The 21,651-nt window shown below is 41.7% G+C and overlaps 1 protein-coding gene across 1 annotated transcript in view; it reads right to left on the bottom strand.

The window, feature by feature from the left end:
• The window catches only part of LOC139373476 (autotaxin-like), a 33,583-nt gene extending 12,637 nt beyond the window's left edge, over positions 1 to 20,946 (bottom strand). The window contains exons 1-23 of the mRNA XM_071114033.1: positions 20,508 to 20,946; positions 19,035 to 19,140; positions 18,405 to 18,560; positions 17,877 to 18,002; positions 17,189 to 17,249; positions 16,828 to 16,925; positions 16,346 to 16,425; positions 16,013 to 16,132; positions 15,730 to 15,785; positions 15,133 to 15,198; positions 14,873 to 14,945; positions 14,416 to 14,524; positions 13,930 to 14,055; positions 13,759 to 13,790; positions 13,496 to 13,623; positions 11,915 to 11,999; positions 11,725 to 11,812; positions 11,406 to 11,575; positions 7,624 to 7,669; positions 6,074 to 6,213; positions 5,257 to 5,398; positions 4,961 to 5,038; positions 4,060 to 4,192 (exon numbers count right to left, since the gene is read on the bottom strand). Coding sequence (XP_070970134.1) covers positions 4,060 to 4,192; positions 4,961 to 5,038; positions 5,257 to 5,398; positions 6,074 to 6,213; positions 7,624 to 7,669; positions 11,406 to 11,575; positions 11,725 to 11,812; positions 11,915 to 11,999; positions 13,496 to 13,623; positions 13,759 to 13,790; positions 13,930 to 14,055; positions 14,416 to 14,524; positions 14,873 to 14,945; positions 15,133 to 15,198; positions 15,730 to 15,785; positions 16,013 to 16,132; positions 16,346 to 16,425; positions 16,828 to 16,925; positions 17,189 to 17,249; positions 17,877 to 18,002; positions 18,405 to 18,560; positions 19,035 to 19,140; positions 20,508 to 20,525 — 2,237 coding nt within the window. The 5' untranslated portion in view covers positions 20,526 to 20,946. The remainder of the gene's footprint in view (positions 1 to 4,059; positions 4,193 to 4,960; positions 5,039 to 5,256; positions 5,399 to 6,073; positions 6,214 to 7,623; positions 7,670 to 11,405; positions 11,576 to 11,724; positions 11,813 to 11,914; positions 12,000 to 13,495; positions 13,624 to 13,758; positions 13,791 to 13,929; positions 14,056 to 14,415; positions 14,525 to 14,872; positions 14,946 to 15,132; positions 15,199 to 15,729; positions 15,786 to 16,012; positions 16,133 to 16,345; positions 16,426 to 16,827; positions 16,926 to 17,188; positions 17,250 to 17,876; positions 18,003 to 18,404; positions 18,561 to 19,034; positions 19,141 to 20,507) is intronic.
• Positions 20,947 to 21,651: the final 705 nt, after the last annotated feature.

Here is a 21,651-nt window from a genome sequence, read left to right as displayed (position 1 = left end):
ATAATATCGTCCCAAAATAATACTGCGATATGAGACTTGCTTCAGGAAACTAGGCGTATGTCGCACTTCACTACTTCACAGGAGAGGCATTTGAATGGAAACATGTATTTTTTTTAATCAAAATGCGTTTTTGGTCAGAAATGCCTGGAACATGTATACTTTCATGTGCTTTCATAACGAACGTGTATTCTATACGTACAGTGCCTTGTGAAAGTATTCGGCCCCCTTGAACTTTGCGACCTTTTGCCACATTTCAGGCCTCAAACATAAAGATATAAAACTGTATTTTTTTGTGAAGAATCAACAACAAGTGGGACACAATCATGAAGTGGAACGACATTTATTGGATATTTCAAACTTTTTTAACAAATCAAAAACGGAAAAATTGGGCGTGCAAAATTATTCAGCCCCTTTACTTTCAGTGCAGCAAACTCTCTCCAGAAGTTCAGTGAGGATCTCTGAATGATCCAATGTTGACCTAAATGACTAATGATGATAAATACAATCCACCTGTTGTAATCAAGTCTCCGTATAAATGCACCTGCACTGTGATAGTCTCAGAGGTCCGTTAAAAGCGCAGAGAGCATCATGAAGAACAAGGAACACACCAGGCAGGTCCGAGATACTGTTGTGAAGACGTTTAAAGCCGGATTTGGATACAAAAAGATTTCCCAAGCTTTAAACATCCCAAAGAGCACTATGCAAGCGATAATATTGAAATGGAAGGAGTATCAGACCACTGCAAATCTACCACGACCTGGCCGTCCCTCTAAACTTTCAGCTCATACAAGGAGAAGACTGATCAGAGATGCAGCCAAGAGGCCCATGATCACTCTGGATGAACTGCAGAGATCTACAGCTGAGGTGGGAGACTCTGTCCATAGGACAACAATCAGTCGTATATTGCACAAATCTGGCCTTTATGGAAGAGTGGCAAGAAGAAAGCCATTTCTTAAAGATATCCATAAAAAGTGTCGTTTAAAGTTTGCCACAAGCCACCTGGGAGACACACCAAACATGTGGAAGAAGGTGCTCTGGTCAGATGAAACCAAAATTGAACTTTTTGGCAACAATGCAAAACGTTATGTTTGGCGTAAAAGCAACACAGCTGAACACACCATCCCCACTGTCAAACATGGTGGTGGCAGCATCATATTTTGGGCCTGCTTTTCTTCTGCAGGGACAGGGAAGATGGTTAAAATTGATGGGAAGATGGATGGAGCCAAATACAGGACCATTCTGGAAGAAAACCTGATGGAGTCTGCAAAAAGACCTGAGACTGGGATGGAGATTTGTCTTCCAACAAGACAATGATCCAAAACATAAAGCAAAATCTACAATGGAATGGTTCAAAAATAAACATATCCAGGTGTTAGAATGGCCAAGTCAAAGTCCAGACCTGAATCCAATCGAGAATCTGTGGAAAGAACTGAAAACTGCTGTTCACAAATGCTCTCCATCCAACCTCACTGAGCTCGAGCTGTTTTGCAAGGAGGAATGGGAAAAAATGTCAGTCTCTCGATGTGCAAAACTGATAGAGACATACCCCAAGCGACTTACAGCTGTAATCGCAGCAAAAGGTGGCGCTACAAAGTATTAACTTAAGGGGGCTGAATAATTTTGCACGCCCAATTTTTCAGTTTTTGATTTGTTAAAAAAGTTTGAAATATCCAATAAATGTCGTTCCACTTCATGATTGTGTCCCACTTGTTGTTGATTCTTCACAAAAAAATACAGTTTTATATCTTTATGTTTGAAGCCTGAAATGTGGCAAAAGGTCGCAAAGTTCAAGGGGGCCGAATACTTTCGCAAGGCACTGTAAATATGAATAAAAGTGTAACATTACGAGCCTAGTTGGTCTAGCCACGGAAAATGACAGGAACCTTCCCGCTAGCCAAGATTGGCAGAGATAATGGTTGGGCTGCACATGCCGGGAGATGAGTTTGGATTGGTCTGCCATGTAGCATGCTTCTGTCTATAACGTGAGCTGTTCAGTATGTGTTGATAGTCCTCCCCACAGTGTCATTTTGAAATATATAACGTTAGCCATCGAGAACTACAAACATTTTGCTACTTTTCTCAACAACATTGATGCACTGACTTTAGCAGGCGCTGTTGACACACGCCATTGTCAGTATGAACCGGAGTGATTTGACACAACGCTGGCCAAACAAGATGTAGCTACAAACAAAAACATAGTTCAAATGGTTCCAGTCTGCTGTGAAGCGTTCACCCATCTATACGGGTAAGAGTCTAGCTACATTTTCAGATATTATACATTTTGTCAGAAAGTTATTTTCCTTGCAAGTTAAAGTGTACTGTTCGTTAGCTAGCGAACGTTAGCTTGCTGGCTCGCTAGCCAACGTTACGTGTATCATCTGTGTAGTAATATTATTCTAATCAGAAAACCATTTGCATTACTAGTTATAGCCTAATGTTAGCTAGCTAACATTGAACCTAGTTGTTAGCTTTAGCTACCTGCAGATTTATACTACAGCTATGACAATGTTTGTATTGGTAGTAGTACAAATTGGGATTATGCCAATTCATTGTTTGGCTAGCTAGCTAGCACCATGTCTAAACAAAAGGCTCCACTTTGCCAGATAATTACATGATCAAATTAGCCAGGTGTGTCTAGGGGTGATTAAGGCCATCTATTGTATTTAATCAACATGTGTACAAATCTAGACAATAGTGACCCCTCCACTTAGCTAGATGTGGCCGGGGGGTGGTTATAGCATTTCCTTGACATGACCCATCAATTTAGACAAGTGTGTCGGGTGAGCATCGTCTAGTAATTATACAAAATGTATAAAACATTTCATCTGGACACTTTCTGTTTTTGATATTGCCAATATGTAAGTAACCATTTCACTGTACTATTTACACCTTCTGTATCCTGTGCATGTGACAAATAAACGTTTGATTTTATTTGATATAGTGTGTGTTTACCATTGATGTCACACCCTGACCATAGAGAGCCTTTTTATTTGCCTATTTGGTTAGGTCGGGGTGTGATTTGGGTGGGCAGTCTAGTTTTTCTCTTTCTTAGGCAGCTGTCTATCGTTGTCTCTGATTGGGGATCATACTTAGGCAGCCTTTTTCCACCTTTAGTTTGTGAGATCTTGATTTTGTATAGTTGCTGTGTAGCCTGCAGAACTTTACGTTCGTTTTGTATTTTGTTGTTTTTCGTTGTTCATTTTAATAAAGTAAGATGTTCGCCTACCACGCTGCACCTTGGTTCAATCCATCTCTAAACGATCGTGACAATTGAAGAACAACATGACCTGCACCAAAGTCAGATTGGGATATAGGTAAGGGCTAGATAAAGTGTGATTTTACCTGGAGTTTTTCCTTATTGTAGGCTACTACTTTTACCACTTTAATCTAGAAATATTTGGTTGTTTACTAAACTACTCACTTAGTTTAGCACATGGCCACACATGTGAATCCTTAAAGAGATGGGTGGGGCTAAGGCTTAAGAGGGTGTGAACGATGCTGAATGGGTGTAGCAAAACTTTCAAGTGTCATTTTCTCAAAAGTGGCGTTACAAGTTTATCAAGTTTCAAGCAGAAATACTTTCCCATTGTTCCTCAACTGCGGCAGGTATCCTAAACGAAAGGTTGCTGGATCGAATCCCCAAGCTGACAAGGTAAAAATTTGTTGTTCTGCCCCTGAACAAGGCAGTTAACCCACTGTTCCCTGGTAGGCCGTCATTGTAAATAAGAATTTGTTTTTAACTGACTTGCCTAGTTAAATAAAGTTTAAATAAAAAACTGCAGTGTACAATATACAATTTCTAGCTCTGAGTCTCCACTTTTATCCAATGTAACACCATTACAAATTTTCACTACCTGTCACCCTTATAGCTTGCAGACATCGCACCAAATGTGGATATAGCGGTCATCTGCTGATCGTTCAACATGCTGTGTTTTAGGGACTACCCGCTGTAGACGTAAAATCGGTGTAAAATCGGTAACGCACTCGGTCCGTAAATTACTTTCAGATGTGCTAAGTACTCTCGGCCAGCAAACGCTATTGTTGTGTCTGAGTCCTTACTCTTTGATTTTCACTGTGGTGTCCCGGTGGCCATCGTAGTTGTTGTCAAAGATGGGACCGGTGACCACGTTTATGCCGTTATTCTCTTCTGCGTAGCGCTTGAGAAGAGTCCCCTGGAGGTACCTCCATACTTCTGCAGAGTTGAAGGGAAAAGAGAACAAGGGAATAAGACAATCAGCAATTGGAGAACCAAATCAAATGTTCTGCAACATTATGTGTAAATTACTTGTTGCATGAATGCATTTAGGTCATGAACTGAAATGAATGCTTATAGCCAACCTAAGGAAAATGCTCTCTATACTGCATTTGTGAATACATGTTATTAATGTGTTATTGCGCCATTTGAATCATGACAGGGCACCTTCTAAGCATTTCAAAAGCCAAAGGCTGCTGGTCTGATCTTGATGCTAATTCCTTCAAGAGGAAGTAAAAGTCATGCCCCACACTAAAAGTCCCCAGACAGGGGAACTGACCTTCACATCCTTTTCTAGTCTTTCACCACACCAGGCTTCACTGGCCTAGACTGAGGCTCTCTTTGTGTGTGTGTGTGTGTGTGGGGGGGTGTGTGTGGGGGGGGGGGGGGGAATGGGGTGTCAGCCTGTCCATTCTCTCCCAGACCCTGAGTTCTTCCGACTAGCCTCCCACCTCACTCCTCCTCCCACCTCTCCCTCGCAGTCCAAGCAAAAACGCAGTACAAGAGTCCAGAGGCCCACATGTACTATATATGATGTGATTGCTAACCGTAAAAGCTTTGGAAGGAAGCATCTACCAGAGGAAAACAGAAAGTGAGCAACAAGGATCTCCTTTGAGAACCTACAGCATAACATCAACCTTCTTAACACAACGCAGTGACAGATTTATTACAATTGATATAAGTAGATAGAAATTAATGAATACTCACTTTTGAACGCAGGGTACATGGGAACAGTGTTCGTGATCAGTGATGCATCATATTTTGATTCAGAAGACATGGCCAGCTCTAGCATAGAAAATACAAATATAGACTTTCATTTACCTCCCATTTAGGCCTGGAACAAAAGCCTGCACACCATGTAGCGCCACAAAACCAGGGTCGTCTTCATTAAGCACAAAACGGATTGAAAAAGGAGGTACTATCTGAACTCCAATAAGAAATGCTTGTTTTGCTTCAGTGTGCCTTAATGAACATGACCAAGAGTGGGCAAGTGTGCAACCCACCTGGTGGATAGAGGAAGCCATAGGAGCCATCGGTGTCCTGGCTGTAGGTGGTGCAGGCCTGGCTGTGTTCTAGAGCGACCCGCATGTCTGCTCTCACACACTCAATCACTGGCTCAGGCTCAGGGAGGGGCATGACTTCTTCCTGGAAGGGAATATGTTGTCATTGGTAACACATAGTGAAATCCCATCGCCAAACGAGAGAGAACCGGTACACAAACAGCCAGTGTTAACAAACAGCCAATACAGTGTTACTGTATGTGATTGGGGCCATGTCATTAGTTGGTATTTGTATGCTGTATAGTGTCTGGGTCTGTGTAGGGTTCGGTTAGGTTAGTGTTACGCAAGTACCTATCCAGATTCTCTCCCCCCAATAAAACAAAACCAGGCTCATTTTAATACAAAATGCAATTAATCAGTTGAGTCAAAGACCAAAATAACATTTACGATCTCCCAACAGGAGTACTAATTGTTTTCACACATGCTACTCCTTGCAACCACTCAAGTAAACAGAGACATTTCAAAAGAGATTTGGAAAGATATGACCTAATGCTTCCCAAATGGTGGCTCTGGGCCGACTGGTAGGTCATAGCCAGTCCCTGACCAAAGCCTGGGCTGTAACTATGATCTTTTTTTGTGTGTCTATTCTGTGGGTAAGAAAACTAGAAAAGCCTTATGTGGGTCACAATTCAAAAACCGTTCAGCAACCACTGATCAACGACTCAACATGACCCAGGTCTGAGGACAAGCTCTCAAATCATATGGATCGACTTAAATTACTACTACTAGTTTGTTGTGTTCCATGTGAAGAATAGCCTACTTGTTTGGGCACTGTGAATGACGTCCATAGGGGCATGGAGAGCTCCTGGCTGTATCCACTGATGAAGTCACTGTGGAGGAGGAGGCTATACGTCGTTTGGAAAAGAACTGCTGGTCGACCGAAGGGTAGGTGTGTGGCGTCTGTGAAAATACCAGTTAATCAAGCAAGTAGGGCAGTAGTTAACCTTGGCTCAAAATCAGTCATTTTGTTTTTGAATTCTACAGCAGGCTATGTGACTATATAGTATTTTAATATTGTCTAAATATTGCAAACTGGATAGTTTATTTTTATTTTTAATCTTTCGACTTACCTGTGTGTTGTTTCATTCTAAGTTCTAAATTCTTTAGCTGGTTCAATAGAAGGTCCAGAATCCCCTGGCTAGTGTTTTTGGGGGATGTAGCAATGCTAGTGGAAACTAATTGTATCAGTTAGGGCATTAGCATTAGGATTAGCATTAGCATAAGTTAGTGTATTCAAAAGCATGGGGATAAGGCGTTGGAGCTGGCTGGAGTAACTCAGGAGTGTGTACAATGTGTAACGCTCTGCACTACGGGTTCTCGACCAACCACATTCACGTTGTCATGGTGCAACCGAGTTGGTAAAGCTCACTCTTCAGCTTGAAATACCACCACCTGTGCCATTGAATTGCTTTTCGGTGGCTCAGCTGGCTAAGGTGTTTCAAGAGGGCACGTGTATTTGCGAGTCAAAGTACGCAAGATCAATCCCTTTCAGTAGTGGACTTGTTAGCTAGGAAGCAAAGCTGTTAAGCAAGTAGCATGCCGCCTGTTACAGTGGCGCCGTGTCCTGGATCTGCAGTGCGTTAATTTCAAAGGCTGGGGTGGCTGTGGACTGAGAGGGGCGAGTGTAACCGAGTTGAGATGGTTGAGAAGTTCACTCAGCTTGAAATACCACCACCAGCAGCATGGAATTGCTTGAATTATGGTGGCGCAGCTGGCTATGGGGATTTGAGAGTGTTTGGGATACAGAAGACACAAGAACAATCCCAGTAGCAGACGTGTGAGTGAGGAAACAAAGCTGCTAAGCTACACAGTGCAACAGGTTACCTGTCAGATGGTTGCTAAGCTCCTAGTCACTCAGTAATTGGGAAAGTCAGGGTGTGAGTTTAAAAAGAGTTAGAAAGAGTTCACCCAAATTACAAAATTACAGTTTCCCCGTGAGCAGTATATGGACAAGGTAAGACAGCAAACAATGCTTTTGTTTGGTTTACCTGGTCATTAGTGTTAAAAAAACACGGATCAATATTACCGATATTAGCATTTTTGGCGTTTCATGTCATATCTTGTCACGAGAGACTAGGCCAGTTGTAATACCTTTGAATGCACCGCTAACTGATACAATCTTTCACATTTTCAAAAACTGTTAGCCTGGAGATTCTGGAAGTTGGTAAATAACCAGCAAACAAACGTTTAAATTATTTGGATTACTTCATAACACCCTAGGTAAGTGGAAAATAAGTACATACAAAAAAAAAAAAAAACTTTAAATAAACTGTAACCGAAAAAAAAAGGAAAAAAAAGATTGACACTTACCATCTACGTCTGGGCTGAATCTCTGATTGTTCTCCTCCACTTTGTTCTGTAACAGAGGAACAGAGACCTTAAAGTCCCAGTGCAGTCAAAAGCGTGATTTCCCTGTGTGTTATATACATTGAACAAAAATAAAAATGCAACCTGCAACAATTTCAAAGATTTTACTGAGTTACAGTTCATATAAGGAAATCAGTCAATTGAAATAAATTCATGAAATCTGTGGATTTCACATGACTAGGAATACAGATATGCATCTGTTGGTCACAGACACCTTAAAAAAAAGGTAGAGGCGTGGATTAGAAAACCACCGTTTGCCTCAAGCGGCACAACACATCTCTTTCGCATAGAGTGGATCAGGCTGTTGAATGTGGCCTGTGGAATGTTGTCCCACTCCTCTTCAATGGTGTGTGAAGTTGCTGGATATTGGTGGGAACTGGAAAATGCTGTCGTACACGTTGATCCAGAGCATCCCAAACGTGCTCAATGGGTGACATGTCTGGTAAGTATGGAAGAACTGGGACATGTTCAGCTTCCAGGAATTGTGTACAGATCCTTGCAACATGAGGCCGCCCATTATCATGCTGAAACATGAGGTGATGGAGGTGGATGAATGGCACAACAATGGCCCCAGGATCTCATCATGGTATCTCTGTGCTTTCAAATTCCCAACGATAAAATACAATTGTGTTGGATGTCCGTAGCTTACCCCTACCTTAACCCCACTGCCACCATGGGGCACTCTGTTCACAACGTTGACATCAGCAAACCGCTCGCCCACACAACGCCATCTGCCCGGTACAGTTGAAACCGGGATTCATCCGTGTAGAGCACAGCGTGCCAGTGGCCATCGAAGGAGAGCATTTGACGCAGATGAGCTTCCCGGAGACGGTTTCTGACAGTTTGTGCAGACATTTTTCAGTTGTGCAAACCCACAGGTTCATCAGCTGTCCAGGTGGCTGGTCTCAGATGATCCCTTAGGTGAAGAAACTGGATGTGGAGGCCCTGGGCTGAAGTGGTTACAAGTGGTCTGTGGTTGTGAGGCCGGTTGGACGTACTGCCAAATTCTCTAAAACGACTTTGGTGTCACGTATACTCCCCCTCTGGCCTCTAGGTCACACGACTGCTGATTATTAGGCACACCTGTCATCATCGTCACGCACACCAGCGCTTATTGACACTCACCTGGACTTCATCACCTCCTTGATTACCTGCCCTAGTTATGTTACTCCCTTTGGTTCCTTCCCCAGGCGGTATTGTTTCTGTATCTGTTTCATGTCAGTGCGCTGTTCGTGTTTCTTGTTTTGTTCATGTTCGTTTATTTATTAAATGCCTTCACTCCCTGAACTTGCTTCCCGACTCTCAGAGTACATTGTTACAGTTGGTAGAGAAATTAACATTAAATTCTCTGGCAACAGCTCTGGTGGACATTCCTGCAGTCAGCATGCTATTTGCATGCTCCCTCAAAACTTGAGACATCTGTGGCATTGTCCTCAGCACAAGGTGCACCTGTGTAATGATCAGGTTGTTTAACTTCTTATGGCTGGGGGGCAGTATTGAGTAGCTTGGATGAATAAGGTGCCCAGAGTAAACTACCTGCTACTCAGGCCCAGAAGCTAAGGCATGCATGGTATTAGTAGATTCGGATAGAAAACACTCTGAAGTTTCTAAAACAGTTTGAATGATGTCTGTGAGTATAATAGAACTCATATGGCAGGCAAAAACCTGAGAAAAAATCCAACCAGGAAGTGGGAAGATTGTAGGTTTTCAATTCTTTGCCTATCCAAGATACAGTGTAAATGTGGTCCGATTGCACTTCCTAAGGCTTTCACTAGATGTCAACAGTCTTTAGAACCTTGTTTCAGGCTTCTACTGTGAAGGGGGAGCAAATAAGAGCTGTTTGACTAAGGGGTCTGGCAGAATTCCATGAGCTAAGTCATGCGCGTGGCCATGAGAGCGAGCTGTGTTCCTTTTCATTTCTAAAGAGAAAGGAATTGTCCTGTTGAAACATTATTGAAGATTTATGTTAAAAACATCCTAAAGATTGATTCTATACATCGTTTGACATGTTTCTACGAACTGTAATATAACTTTTTTGACTTTTCGTCTGGACTAAGTGCCTGCACCTCGTGAATTTGGATTTGTGAACTAAAGGCACAAACAAAAAGGAGGTATTTGGACATAAATGATGGACTTTATCGAACAAAACAAACATTTATTGTGGAACTGGGATTCCTGGGAGTGCTTCCGATGAAGATCATCAAAGGTAAGTGAATATTTTTAATGCTATTTCTAACTTCTGTTGACTCCACAACATGGCGGGTATCTGTATGGCTTGTTTTGGTCCCTGAGCGCTGTACTCAGTTTATTGCATGGTGTGCTTTTTCCGTAAACCTTTTTTGACATCTGACACAGCGGTTGCATTAAGGAGAAGTATATCTTTAATTCCATGTATAACACTTATATTTTCATCAACATTTATGATGTGTCACGCCCTGCCATAGAGAGGTTTTTATTCTCTATTTTGGTTAGGCCAGGGTGTGACTAGGGTGGGCATTCTAGTTTCTTTATTTCTATGTTGGTGTGGTTCCCAATCAGAGGCAGCTGTCTATTGTTGTCTCTGATTGTGGATCATATATAAGTTGTCCTTTTTCGTTTGGGTTTTGTGGGTAGTTGTTTTCTACATAGTTTATTTGCTTTGCAGAACTGTTCGTCTTTCACTTTGTTATTTTGTTTGAGTGTTTTGATAAATAAAAATCATGAACACTTACCAAGCTGCGCTTTGGTCTGATCCTCATTCTGACGAGAGCCGTTACATGATGAGTATTTCTGTAAATTGACGTGGCTCTCTGCAGAATCACCGGATGTTTTGGAAGCAAAACATTACTGAACATAACGCGCCAATGTAAACTGAGATTTTTGGATATAAATATGAACTTTAGCGAACAAAACATACATGTATTGTGTAACATGAAGTCCTATGAGTGTCATCTGACAAAGATCATCAAAGGTTAGTGATTAATTTGATCTCTATTTCTGCTTTTTGTGACTCCTCTCTTTGGCTGGAAAAATGGCTGTGTTTTTCTGTGACTAGGTGCTGACCTAACATAATCGCATGGTATGCTTTCGTCGTAAAGCCTTTTTGGAATCGGACACTGTGGTGCGATTAACAACAAGTTTATATTTAAAATGGTGTATAATACTTGCATATTTGAGGAATTGTAATTATGAGATTTCTGTTATTTGAATTTGGCGCCCTGCACTTTCACTGGCTGTTGTCAAATCGATCCCGTTAACGGGACTTTAGCCGTAAGAAGTTAATCAGCTTTCTTCATATGCCATACCTGTGAGGTGGATGGATTATCTTGGCAAAGGTGAAATGCTCACAGTTGGATGTAAACAAATGTGTGATTTTTATTTTATTTTTTATAAATACTTTTTTTGTGCGTATGGAACATTTCTGGGATATTTTATTTCAGCTCATGAATCATGGGACCAATACAAACACATTGAATAACAGATTCCCTACATGGAACAGCAGATCGTCCCCCCTACAAAAATCCAAAAAGTTTGTTCTGAAGTGTCTGTCCTATATTTACATTTAGCAGACGCTCTTATCCAGAGCAACTTACAGCGGCAATTAGGGTTAAGTGACACTAAACAGTCTCCATATATACTTGCATTCATCGGACATCAACCTTAGGGGTTTAAAAAGGAATGGACCCTGACCCTGTTACTCAATAAAACTCTTTGAGTTGGTTCCCACTCATGACCTCCCCACTGACCTCATTGTCACAGCTACATCCCAGGTCATAGGTTGTGGCAGAGGATGTGTCAGAGCTGGTGGGAGGGGTCACTTCCTCTGGCATGGTGGGTGTGAAAGGAGGGGCTTTCAGCATGTCATTCAGACTGCCATGGGTTCCATTGTTCGGGGCAGGGGTCAAGCCCAGGAGGTCTGAGAAAGAAGGGCATATGAGATTGATTTAGTATGGAACAAAGTTTCCACTGAAACGTTCAATTTCCTAGCTATGAAATATTTATTGTAAATATCTGGTGCCAAGGAATAAGCTCTTAATAGCAATTAAGTAAAGAAAGAAATCGTACCGCACATGACATTGTACAACTCAATACTTTCAAATTCTGCCACTTTTGTCTGGAACATAAAGCTTGGTCCGTAGCCCAAAAAGATTGTCTATACAGGGAACAAACATTGGAAACAATGTAAACACAAGCAGCTAAGAATATGATATCTGGAAAATGTTACAATTATATAATTTTGATTTAAGTGGTTTACCCGCATACTGGTGATCTTATTGTCAAATCCGTGGTCACCAAAGAAACCACATCTCCCAGGATTCCTCCTGTTTTCAGGCACTTTCCTGCATCACATAGAATATACAAAATAAAAAGCATTAGACAAATGCCAATTTGTCCCCAAATTCCACTTTTTAACTTAATCTAAACTCAGCAAAAAAGAAATGTTCCTTTTTCAGGACCCTGTCTTTCAAAGATAATTCGTAAAAATCCAAATAACAAATAACACAGATCTTCATTGTAAAGGGTTTAAACACTGCTTCCCATGCTTGTTCAATGAACCATAAATAATTAATGAACATGCACTTGTGGAACGGTCGTTAAGACACTAACAGCTTACAGACAGTAGGCAATTAAGGTCACAGCTATAAAAAACTTAGGACACTAAAGAGGCCTTTCTACTAACTCTGAAAAACACCAAAAGAAAGATGCCCAGGGTCCCTGCTCATCTGCGTGAACGTGCCTTAGGCATGCTGCAAGGAGGCATGAGGACTGCAGATATGACCAGGGCAATAAATTGCAATGTCCGTACTGTGAGGCGCAGAAGACAGCGCTACAGAGAGACATGATGGACAGCTGATCGTCCTCGCAGTGGCAGACCACGTGTAAAAACACTTGCACAGGATTGGTACATCTGAACATCACACTTGCGGGACAGGTACAGGATGGCAACAACAACTGCCCAAGTTACCCCAGGAATGCACAATCCCTCCATCAGTGCTCAGACTGTCCGCAATAGGCTGAGAGAGGCTGGACTGAGGGCTTGTAGGCCTGTTGTAAGGCAAGTCCTCACCAGATATCACCGGCAACAACTTCGCCTATGGGCACAAACCCACCATCGCTGGACCAGACAGGACTGGCAAAAAAGTGCTCTTTACTAACGAGTCGCGGTTTTGTCTCACCAGGGGTGATGGTCGGATTCGCGTTTATCGTCAAAGGAATGAGCGTTACACCGAGGCCTGTACTCTGGAGCGTGATCGATTTGGAGGTGGAGGGTCCGTCATGGTCTAGGGCGGTGTGTCACAGCATCATCGGACTGAGCTTGTTGTCATTGCAGGGAATCTCAACGCTGTGCGTTAAAGGGAAGACATCCTCCTCCATCATGTGGTACCCTTCCTGCAGGCTCATCCTGACATGACCCCCCAGCATGACAATGCCACCAGTCATACTGCTCATTCTGTGCGTGATGTGCGGGAACTTGCAGGTGCCTTGGTGGAAGAGTGGGGTAACATCTCACAGCAAGAACTGGCAAATCTGGTGCAGTCCATGAGGAGGAGATGCACTGCAGTACTTGTTGCAGCTGGTGGCCACACCAGATACTGACTGTTAGTTTTGATTTTGAACCCCCCTTTGTTCAGGGACACATTATTCAATTTCTGTTAGTCATATGTCTGTGGAACTTATTCAGTTAGTCTCAGTTGTGGAAACCTGTTATGTTCATACAAATATTTACACATGTTAAGTTTGCTGAAAATAAACGCAGTTGACAGTGAGAGGATGTTTCTTTTTTTGCTGAGTTTAGTTGACTTGATAGTACTAGTAGTGTAGAAAAATACAATACTTGGCAATGTGCCACTTTCTCTCCATGAGTAAGTGGACATCCTCAATTCTGCGGTTGTTGGCGTAGTGAAGCCGTTTTGGGAGGTGTTGTTTCAAGTAAGGCTTAAAGTGCTGGGTTGGCATTTTACACTGTAAAACAAGGTCATTACATGGACTCCGTGATCGCTCATGTAGATGACTTACAGTAAGTTCTACACAGCCAGCAAAATAACTAACAAAAACGTAATAATTGTTTTGTTTTGTAAATGTTTCATGTGTACTTACTGTAAGATTTGCCACAACTACTTTTGGGTCGTCTGAAAAATTGTAAACATAAAAAAGTAAAACAGCTATATAGGAAAATATGTACTAGAAAGAAAGAAAGGTGCATGAACACATTCTAGTTCACACATCTATCCAGCTATGTCCATTCTCTTACAGTACTGTGTAACTCACAGGTGGTTGACTTGGGATCCCGGGCCCGGATTCTCCCAAGAGATCCAGGGATCAGATTGATCTCGTCCACGTTCACAGGATAGGTACTGAGGAACTCAGTCCTTTCACAGTGGGCCTCCTCCATTCCTAGGGGCAGAAAGAGACAAGTTATTTTTATGTAATTTATTTAATCAAAAATTAATTAAAATGTTATTTAACTAGGTAAGTCAGTTAAGAACAAATTCTTATTTACAATGACGGCCTTACGCATAAACCAAGGTTAGTAAACATTTCCCATGGAACAAAAGTCAACATGGGACTTCACAATAACTTCATTTATTGGTTCCAAAATGTTTTTCTGGTTGCAGACATCAAATAACAAGATTACAACAAGGCAAATCTGTATTTTTTCACACTGTTGTCAAGACATCAGGGAAATATGTTTTTGTGTTATTCGGTCAGTTAACCAGAGTAGACATAGGCTCCTTGTGGCCCGTTGTTCCATACCATGGTCTCCAACGACGATGATGTTGACACAGCGGTGTAGGTTCATCTGCTTCAGGCCGTTCATCAGCTGACCAATGACATTATCAATCTCCCTCAGGGGGTTGTCCAACTATAACACACAAAACACATCAAAGGTTACTACAGTAAGCCATACCTCAACAACAATCTCTGGAATTTGTCATTTGTGGTTCATGACAACATTTGACCTGCATTTACAGTATTAATGTGTAAAAATGCGTAAATATCACCAAAGTTAGAGACCGCAACATGATTTAGCTCTTTATCCCCTTAAGATGAGTTGCTCTTACGTGAACCCCTCCCCCCACAACACCCACCCCGCCCCATAGCAACCTTCAACTATCTCTGGCCTAATCTCATCCACCAGCCGGCTCTCTCTCTGTCGAACCAATTCGGGACTGGGGACGAGGTTATGTCTGGCCCAATCAAAGGAGCTCACCTCGTTGCTGAAGGGTCCCAGTCTGTGTCCGAATGTGTCGGGCTGCTCTGAGTGGACAGCGTATACATAGGGCCTAGAAATATCACACAGACACACAGCTCAACCTCTGACCTATTCAGTACAGTACAGCAGCTTGATTCTCCTATCTATTAAGGCTGAGTAGCTTAGTCCATCTCTGAGTATTTTGGGGAAATTGGTGGAAGTGAGGTTGGTGCAGATTGATGTTCATATTTAATGAGCATTGGGGAAGAATATCTAACCTCTCATCGTCAGGAAGACTAAGCCAACGCAGGATGGTCAGGATTCTCCTCTCCAGTGGAATCACCCTGCAACGACAGACATGTCAGTCAAGTATACTTGCAAGTATCTCATGACTTAGTTCTAGAATAACTACATGTTATGAGGGTACATTATTTTGCTAAAAGAAATATCAACCAAAGTGTTTGCCTGGCAGTCTAACATGTGTTTATGCTAATTAGTGAAACTTGCTAGCAAAACAAACTGGGCTCTAGGCTACAATGCTTTGGAAGCTCAATGGCCAATGTGTCTGATTGCGTGGGGGGGCATTGTTTGTATGGATGTGCCGCAGGAAGGACCAGCCCCCTTGTCATTATTAGTTAATAGATGTGCAAATGATTTGCACTATTTCAGTAAAATCACAACTTATTTGCATTTATATTGACCCTTATTATCATCTTTATATTAAGTTTCACCACTCAGGATTAATGTTTTATAAATAATGAATGGTCTTGGTTTTTTAATCAACTGATCAATTATTTGTTGTGTCATTTTGCTCTAACAGGCCATCGTCGTTGACGGTCAAAATAGCCATTGACAAAGAGACCAAGTTAACTCACCATGGCCAGAAGAAGGTTCCTGCCTTCACCCCTTGCTTCTCTGCAGTGATCCAGATCTACAGATACACGGAAACAGGTATTGTTCCAAGCACAGATATAAAACACGAGGCATACAGTATGCAAAAAAAAAATAAAACATTCATTTATTATCTTATCCATTCCTAACCACTTGATGCTGCTTCAAGTTACCATCTTACATTAGAAATGTCATTGTGATTCTGCAAACCTTTAGTGTTTAAAAACTGTGTAAGCGTGAAGAAATGGACAGTGTCTGTGCACTTACAGGTTGGCCACCCCACCAGCGGTGGTTCAGTTTCTCCCTCCCCCTCAGGCTGAAGTTGGCGTCAAACACGGGGTCATGCATGGAGTTGCCCACTATTCCATGAGACTCGGGATATAGCCCCTTGAAAACATCACAACTCATAGATATACCAGCGAAACATAATTGACGAAGATCTGTATAAAAGTTGTTACAATGTTATTATAATGCATAATGTAACATGTTGTTACAATGTATATGAATTGGGATCCATCTAATTGAAAACGCATTTTATTTCAAGTTTCAATAAAACAATTGTATATTCATGTGGACATGCATCGGAATAAGTAACCATACCGTGGCAAGAGTATACAAATTGGGGAAAGTTTTGGAGGGGTACACTGGTCGCATGTAGGGTGCATGAGTGCCACATGTTCCTATATGGAAAGAAATGAGCAAATAATCAATATATTATCAGTAGCCTAGAATCATTCATCACACTGCATGAAATCTAAAGTGAAAGCACCTCACTTCAACTCATCCATTCCGGGTCTAAAATCTAATAGTAGCGTAGAGGAGAGGAGAGGAGAATGTTGTTTTATTCCTAGAGACCCTTATGCCTTCTAGGGAGTTTTTCCGAGCCACTGTGCATTGCTTGCTCTTTGGGGGTTTTAGGCTGGGTATCTGTAAGGCACTCTGTGACAACTGCTGAAATTTATCAAATACATTTGATTGATATGTAACTAAGTCGCTTGGGTTCCTGACTTTGTCTGCCTTCAACAACAGTATAGCTACACTATGGCCTATCTAGTGTCAGGGTGTGAGTGGGAGTGACTTACTCAGTTTCTCCATGTTGGGGATCACCGCTTTGCCTTTCTTCATGTAGGAGTCCCGGAACCCATCCACCGACAGCATGATCAGAGGAGGACGGATAAAACTGGGAATAAGGACCAAATACTCAAAAGCTGTCATGGAAAATTAACTGTTGATGGGATGTCACTTGTTTAGTTTACACAAATGATATGGGAACCATATGGCCTTGTAGTGTTAGGTCAAAAGGTGTCCACCGGGCTACTGGTTCCAGTCCAAGTTGGAGGCGACTGCTGTGCTGCTGCCCCTTTCCCCCAGACCATAAAGCCACTGTCGCTGTTTCTGAGGATAAAATCATTAACGTTTATTGAGTTTTTGATTCAAACTTACCCTGCAGGACATTCAGGGCCTGTGATCTCCTCACACTCATCGTCCACCCATTTAGTGTCTCCTGCAAATAGGAGAATTTGAAAGGTTAAAGTCTAGCGCAAGTCTGCAAAAGTCTGTTGCCGGTGCATTGGAATTTGATTCAGAAGAAGAATTTCCCTCACACTGCTTGTTGCAAAGTTTCCCTTCTTCATTTTGAAAGTATTTGGATGATCAAAGCTTGTCAGAGTGTGAGAAGAATAGAAAACATGTATGCAATGTAGAACCCTCAAACTCAACTCGGGACCTCGAAGCCAGTTTCACTGCGTCTTTTTCACTGTTGCCCTTTAATCAGGGACTGATTTAGACCTGGGACACCAGGTGGGTGCCATTAATTATTAGGTAGAAACAGAAAACCAGCAGACCCTGGACCACGAGTGTAAGAGTTGAATACCCCTGGTGTAGAATGTGAAAAGTTACTATGTATATAAGAGACTCACAACGTTTTATAGGTTCATTGTAGTGTAAACAACAAAAGTGAAACTAATGCACTTCGGCAGTCCAAAGGGAAAATGCACAACAAGAACCCAAAGCCCACACTCTACTTTTCCTTCTAACCGACTGCCTTCTCATTTGGTTCCAATACGGTATGAACTGACCTAAATTCACTTTCTTTAAAAGCCTTTCATACATCCTTAGTTCGAGTGTGTACCTTTGCAGAGGGCTTTGTAGTTGGTGCAGCAGTCTCCTCTCGCCAGACAGTCTTCTGAGCAGTGGCAAGCGTGGTCATCGTTTCTCGTCTCCCCACAGCGATCTTCACTGCACTCAAAGCTCCCCGCTGCACCAGGGAAGGGACATAAGAGTCTGTATTCAGCATCAACAACTAGCTACTACAAAACCATAGTCATGACTCACGCACACACACAAAATCAGATAGCAAATTCCATATCAGCCATTGTTTAATTTGGTGTACATTATTTTTAACAGTAGTGGATGGTTATACTCTGTGCATACTGGGGAATATAACTGGGTGGTTCGAGCCCTGAATGCTGATTGGCTGAAAGATGTGGTTAATCAGACCGTATACCACAGGTATGGCAAAACATTTATTTATACTGCTCTAATTACATTGGTAACCAGTTTATATTAGCAATAAGGCACCTCAGGGGTTTGTGGTATTTTGCCAATATACGTATCACGGCTAAGGGCTGAATCCACTCTGTATGGCGGGTATACAAACCTGTTTTTAAACAGTGCTCGTCGAAATCTGAGCAGCAGCTGTAGTAGGTTTTGCACAAGTTGTCACATCTGCAACCTGGCGGTAAAGCTTCCTCCAATTCAAAGCATCTGCCCTTACATGATCCTGCGGAGCTAACCCACAGGGAGTCTGAGAGAGCTGGGACAATAGAACACAATTAGCATCCACGCTAACAAGACACACCGACACACCAACAAGTGATTGACACAACGTCCATGGATGTGTCCTTAATATGGACACCATACTCGCTAGCAAAGACTTCAGCGTACTGAAGACGTAGCCTGGTAAACACCGTTTGTGTGTGCTACACATAATAGGCTATGGCATCGTGACGACACAAATGACCACGGCTAAAGACAACCAGGCTGCAGGAAATGTTACGTCAATCTTAAATATTGGGTTACGACTGAAAGTCTATTAGCCTACTGTTACAGAAAAAAGGTGCAATATGGAAGAAAAGGTACAGTGGGGATGCCAATGAACAGTTTCCATCCTTGAACGGACAAAACAGTTCCATTACTCTCTATTTTATTATACCGTAATAAAACCATTATTAGTCAACTGGGTCAGAGCAGGAAAGGCCAAACATCAACACATCGATCCACGTCTCACTTTTGGTTTGGGGCGGAGATCCCGCATCTTCTCCAGGTCCACTTGCTTGAAAGACATATGCCACACTAACACTGGATCCCGCAAGGAGTGCGAAGAGAACAACTGCCTGAGAATAAGAGATAGACGTCACCCTGAAGCTGTTCACGCAACATCAGAATCAAGGAGTCAAGCCTAGAACATTAGGTAATCCACCTGATGAATTCAAACAAATCCCCAAATCCTTTTTTACTGGTACAAAAATACCAGTTATAGGTAGGTACTGTGACAACTTAGATATGTGTACACTGGTTGATGTCAACTACATTCAAATACTCAAGCTGAGCATGATTTAGCCTACACTGTACAATTGAACCAATGGAATAGTCCCAAAAAGTGCTCTTAAATAGGGTAGTTGAAAGCATTTGACCTATAGCCTATTTTTGACTCAGGTCTGATGATAGCACCATCATATTGACAAATATTATGTTATTACTAGTGTGTGTTGAGCTTGAAATATGATCAAACAAACCAGAGTGTCATTGAAGAGAGGAACATAATATTGTTACCCTTGAGGTACTCCTTTAAAATCATCACAACTAGTGGTTGCCTTTTGTTATTCCATAAGCAGCCCACGGTTTGAAGTTTGAAGAGAGGTTTGTTTTTCAATTGGAGGATAGACAAGCTGAATTTATATATAAATTGATTATCACGGCAAAATATTTCATACACAAATATCGATATTTGAAAACGATCCCCCTGTTTATTGTCTTTTTGAAAGTTATAGACAATGGTTTAAAATAGTCCAAACAAGCCCTTTATGTTCACAATCTTTGTAATTTGATCCCTGATTAGACCACCCTGTGTATTTTTTATGCTCATGGTTTATGTGAAATTGTCCAAAACAAAAATCTTAGCAGATACTGATATTTGTGTCCGCGAAGAGAAAACTTAAATGAATGTGATTCATTATATAAGCTAATCAGTCTGAGCAGACGATTCCTGTCACTCATTGATTGCATCGCTATTGATTCAAGTTCATCTGAACTGCTGCACTTAAAACGATACATCTGACACATAGTCAGTCCTATTCATTTTCAGTTGAAACATTTACTCTCAAATAAATGCTGGCATCAATTAAGAAAATGTAAAATAATGTGTTGCAGAACATAACCGAGCCTTACATGACTATCCAAAATATTAATCACTAGCCAATTTAGCATGCTTACTTGCCCGGGTAAACAAGTGCGTGTGCCACTATTTACAGACTGTATGTAGCCTACCGACAATTTGGCTATTCATCTGTTGTTTATTTTTCGTAGTTAATGCATTATGCACAGGATGAATCATTACATACGTTTTATTATAGCTCGCTTGCAAGATCTGGACGCCTGTTGCAAGGACGCATTCAGCATTTTGTCAGGTTGCCCAAAAGAAATCCAAGAATTTCATGACTACATTTCAGAATACAACAATTATGAAACAATCTTACCGTACCAATTTTCCGAGTAACATGTTCCAAATAGCGTATCCTCTTAGTGCATTCTTCAAAAGTGTCAAAAAAAATGGTGGGCAAAGTCCACCCTGACCGTTCTGAATCGATGGACAGGGCGCTGGGGTTCAGCGCTGTTCAGTTGTCTTGCTCAATTTGTTTTTTGCTGCAAACCAATGCGGATTAAGTAATGGTGACAGCTGCGCTCTGGTACAATGGTGCTGCTGGCAGATGATCTGTTAACCAGAGTCAGCACTAAACTGTGGGTTCACTCCTACGCACGACCCGCGCAATGACCGAGGGAGAGAGAGAGACGCTCAGAGAGAGAAGGGGTGGGTTTTTATAACACTTTCTCAACTACAGTTTATGTTGAAATAACAGCTGTGAAAATAATTCTAGAAAACACCACAAAAATAACTGTTGGCCTTGGGACCATAGCGAAATCCACAATTCATGCTGTAGCCACAAATACGAGTATAGGATGAGTCAACAACATTATTTGGGTATGCGTTAACATAATATTAACTTTTAAAAGTTCGATTTTCACTGGACAGTTACTTTAAAACTGCAAAAATGTATGTCAGCCACAGGGAAAACTGTGTAGAATTGCAGGAAATGCATTTTAAAATGTAAACAAAGATTCCGGGGGAGGACCCCCAGTCTACTGTTTGTCTTTCCCAATATCTACACCCTTGCATGGGAGGGTGAGTGCACAGGGTGATTCCATGTTTATCATAGGCCTGTACTGTATGTCAGATATGGCATGTGTACCCTTGTTGACCTCTACTTGTGGTGCTAGGGGTTTGACTTGAAATTGACACTTTATTGAAATATGTTTTGGAAATGCATGGAAAGCACTCCTTTTGCCATTTGTCATTTCCTGTGTGATTATGCTCTTAATTCATCAAGCCCAAAAGCAAAGATGAAAGTATTTTGATACTGAATGGGGCAATGCATATTTGAGGTAAGAGTCCTCAATTTCATTTACTACAACAAATACACCCCATTCTGTCTCGTTTACCAATCATTCTGTTCTGTTTATTGAGTCAAAGGGGATGTCACAATGCAAAGGGAACAGTTACTCAATGCTACTCTCAAGGCTAGAAGTATAGAGGGTTCAAACAGCCCACAGGGGCATCCTTCAGTGCA

This window comes from Oncorhynchus clarkii, chromosome 18 (genome assembly GCF_045791955.1).
Source record: "Oncorhynchus clarkii lewisi isolate Uvic-CL-2024 chromosome 18, UVic_Ocla_1.0, whole genome shotgun sequence".
NCBI classification, from domain to species: Eukaryota; Metazoa; Chordata; class Actinopteri; order Salmoniformes; family Salmonidae; genus Oncorhynchus; species Oncorhynchus clarkii.
The sequence above is the reverse complement of the archived record's forward strand: the minus strand, read 5'-3'. Positions and strand labels throughout refer to the sequence as shown.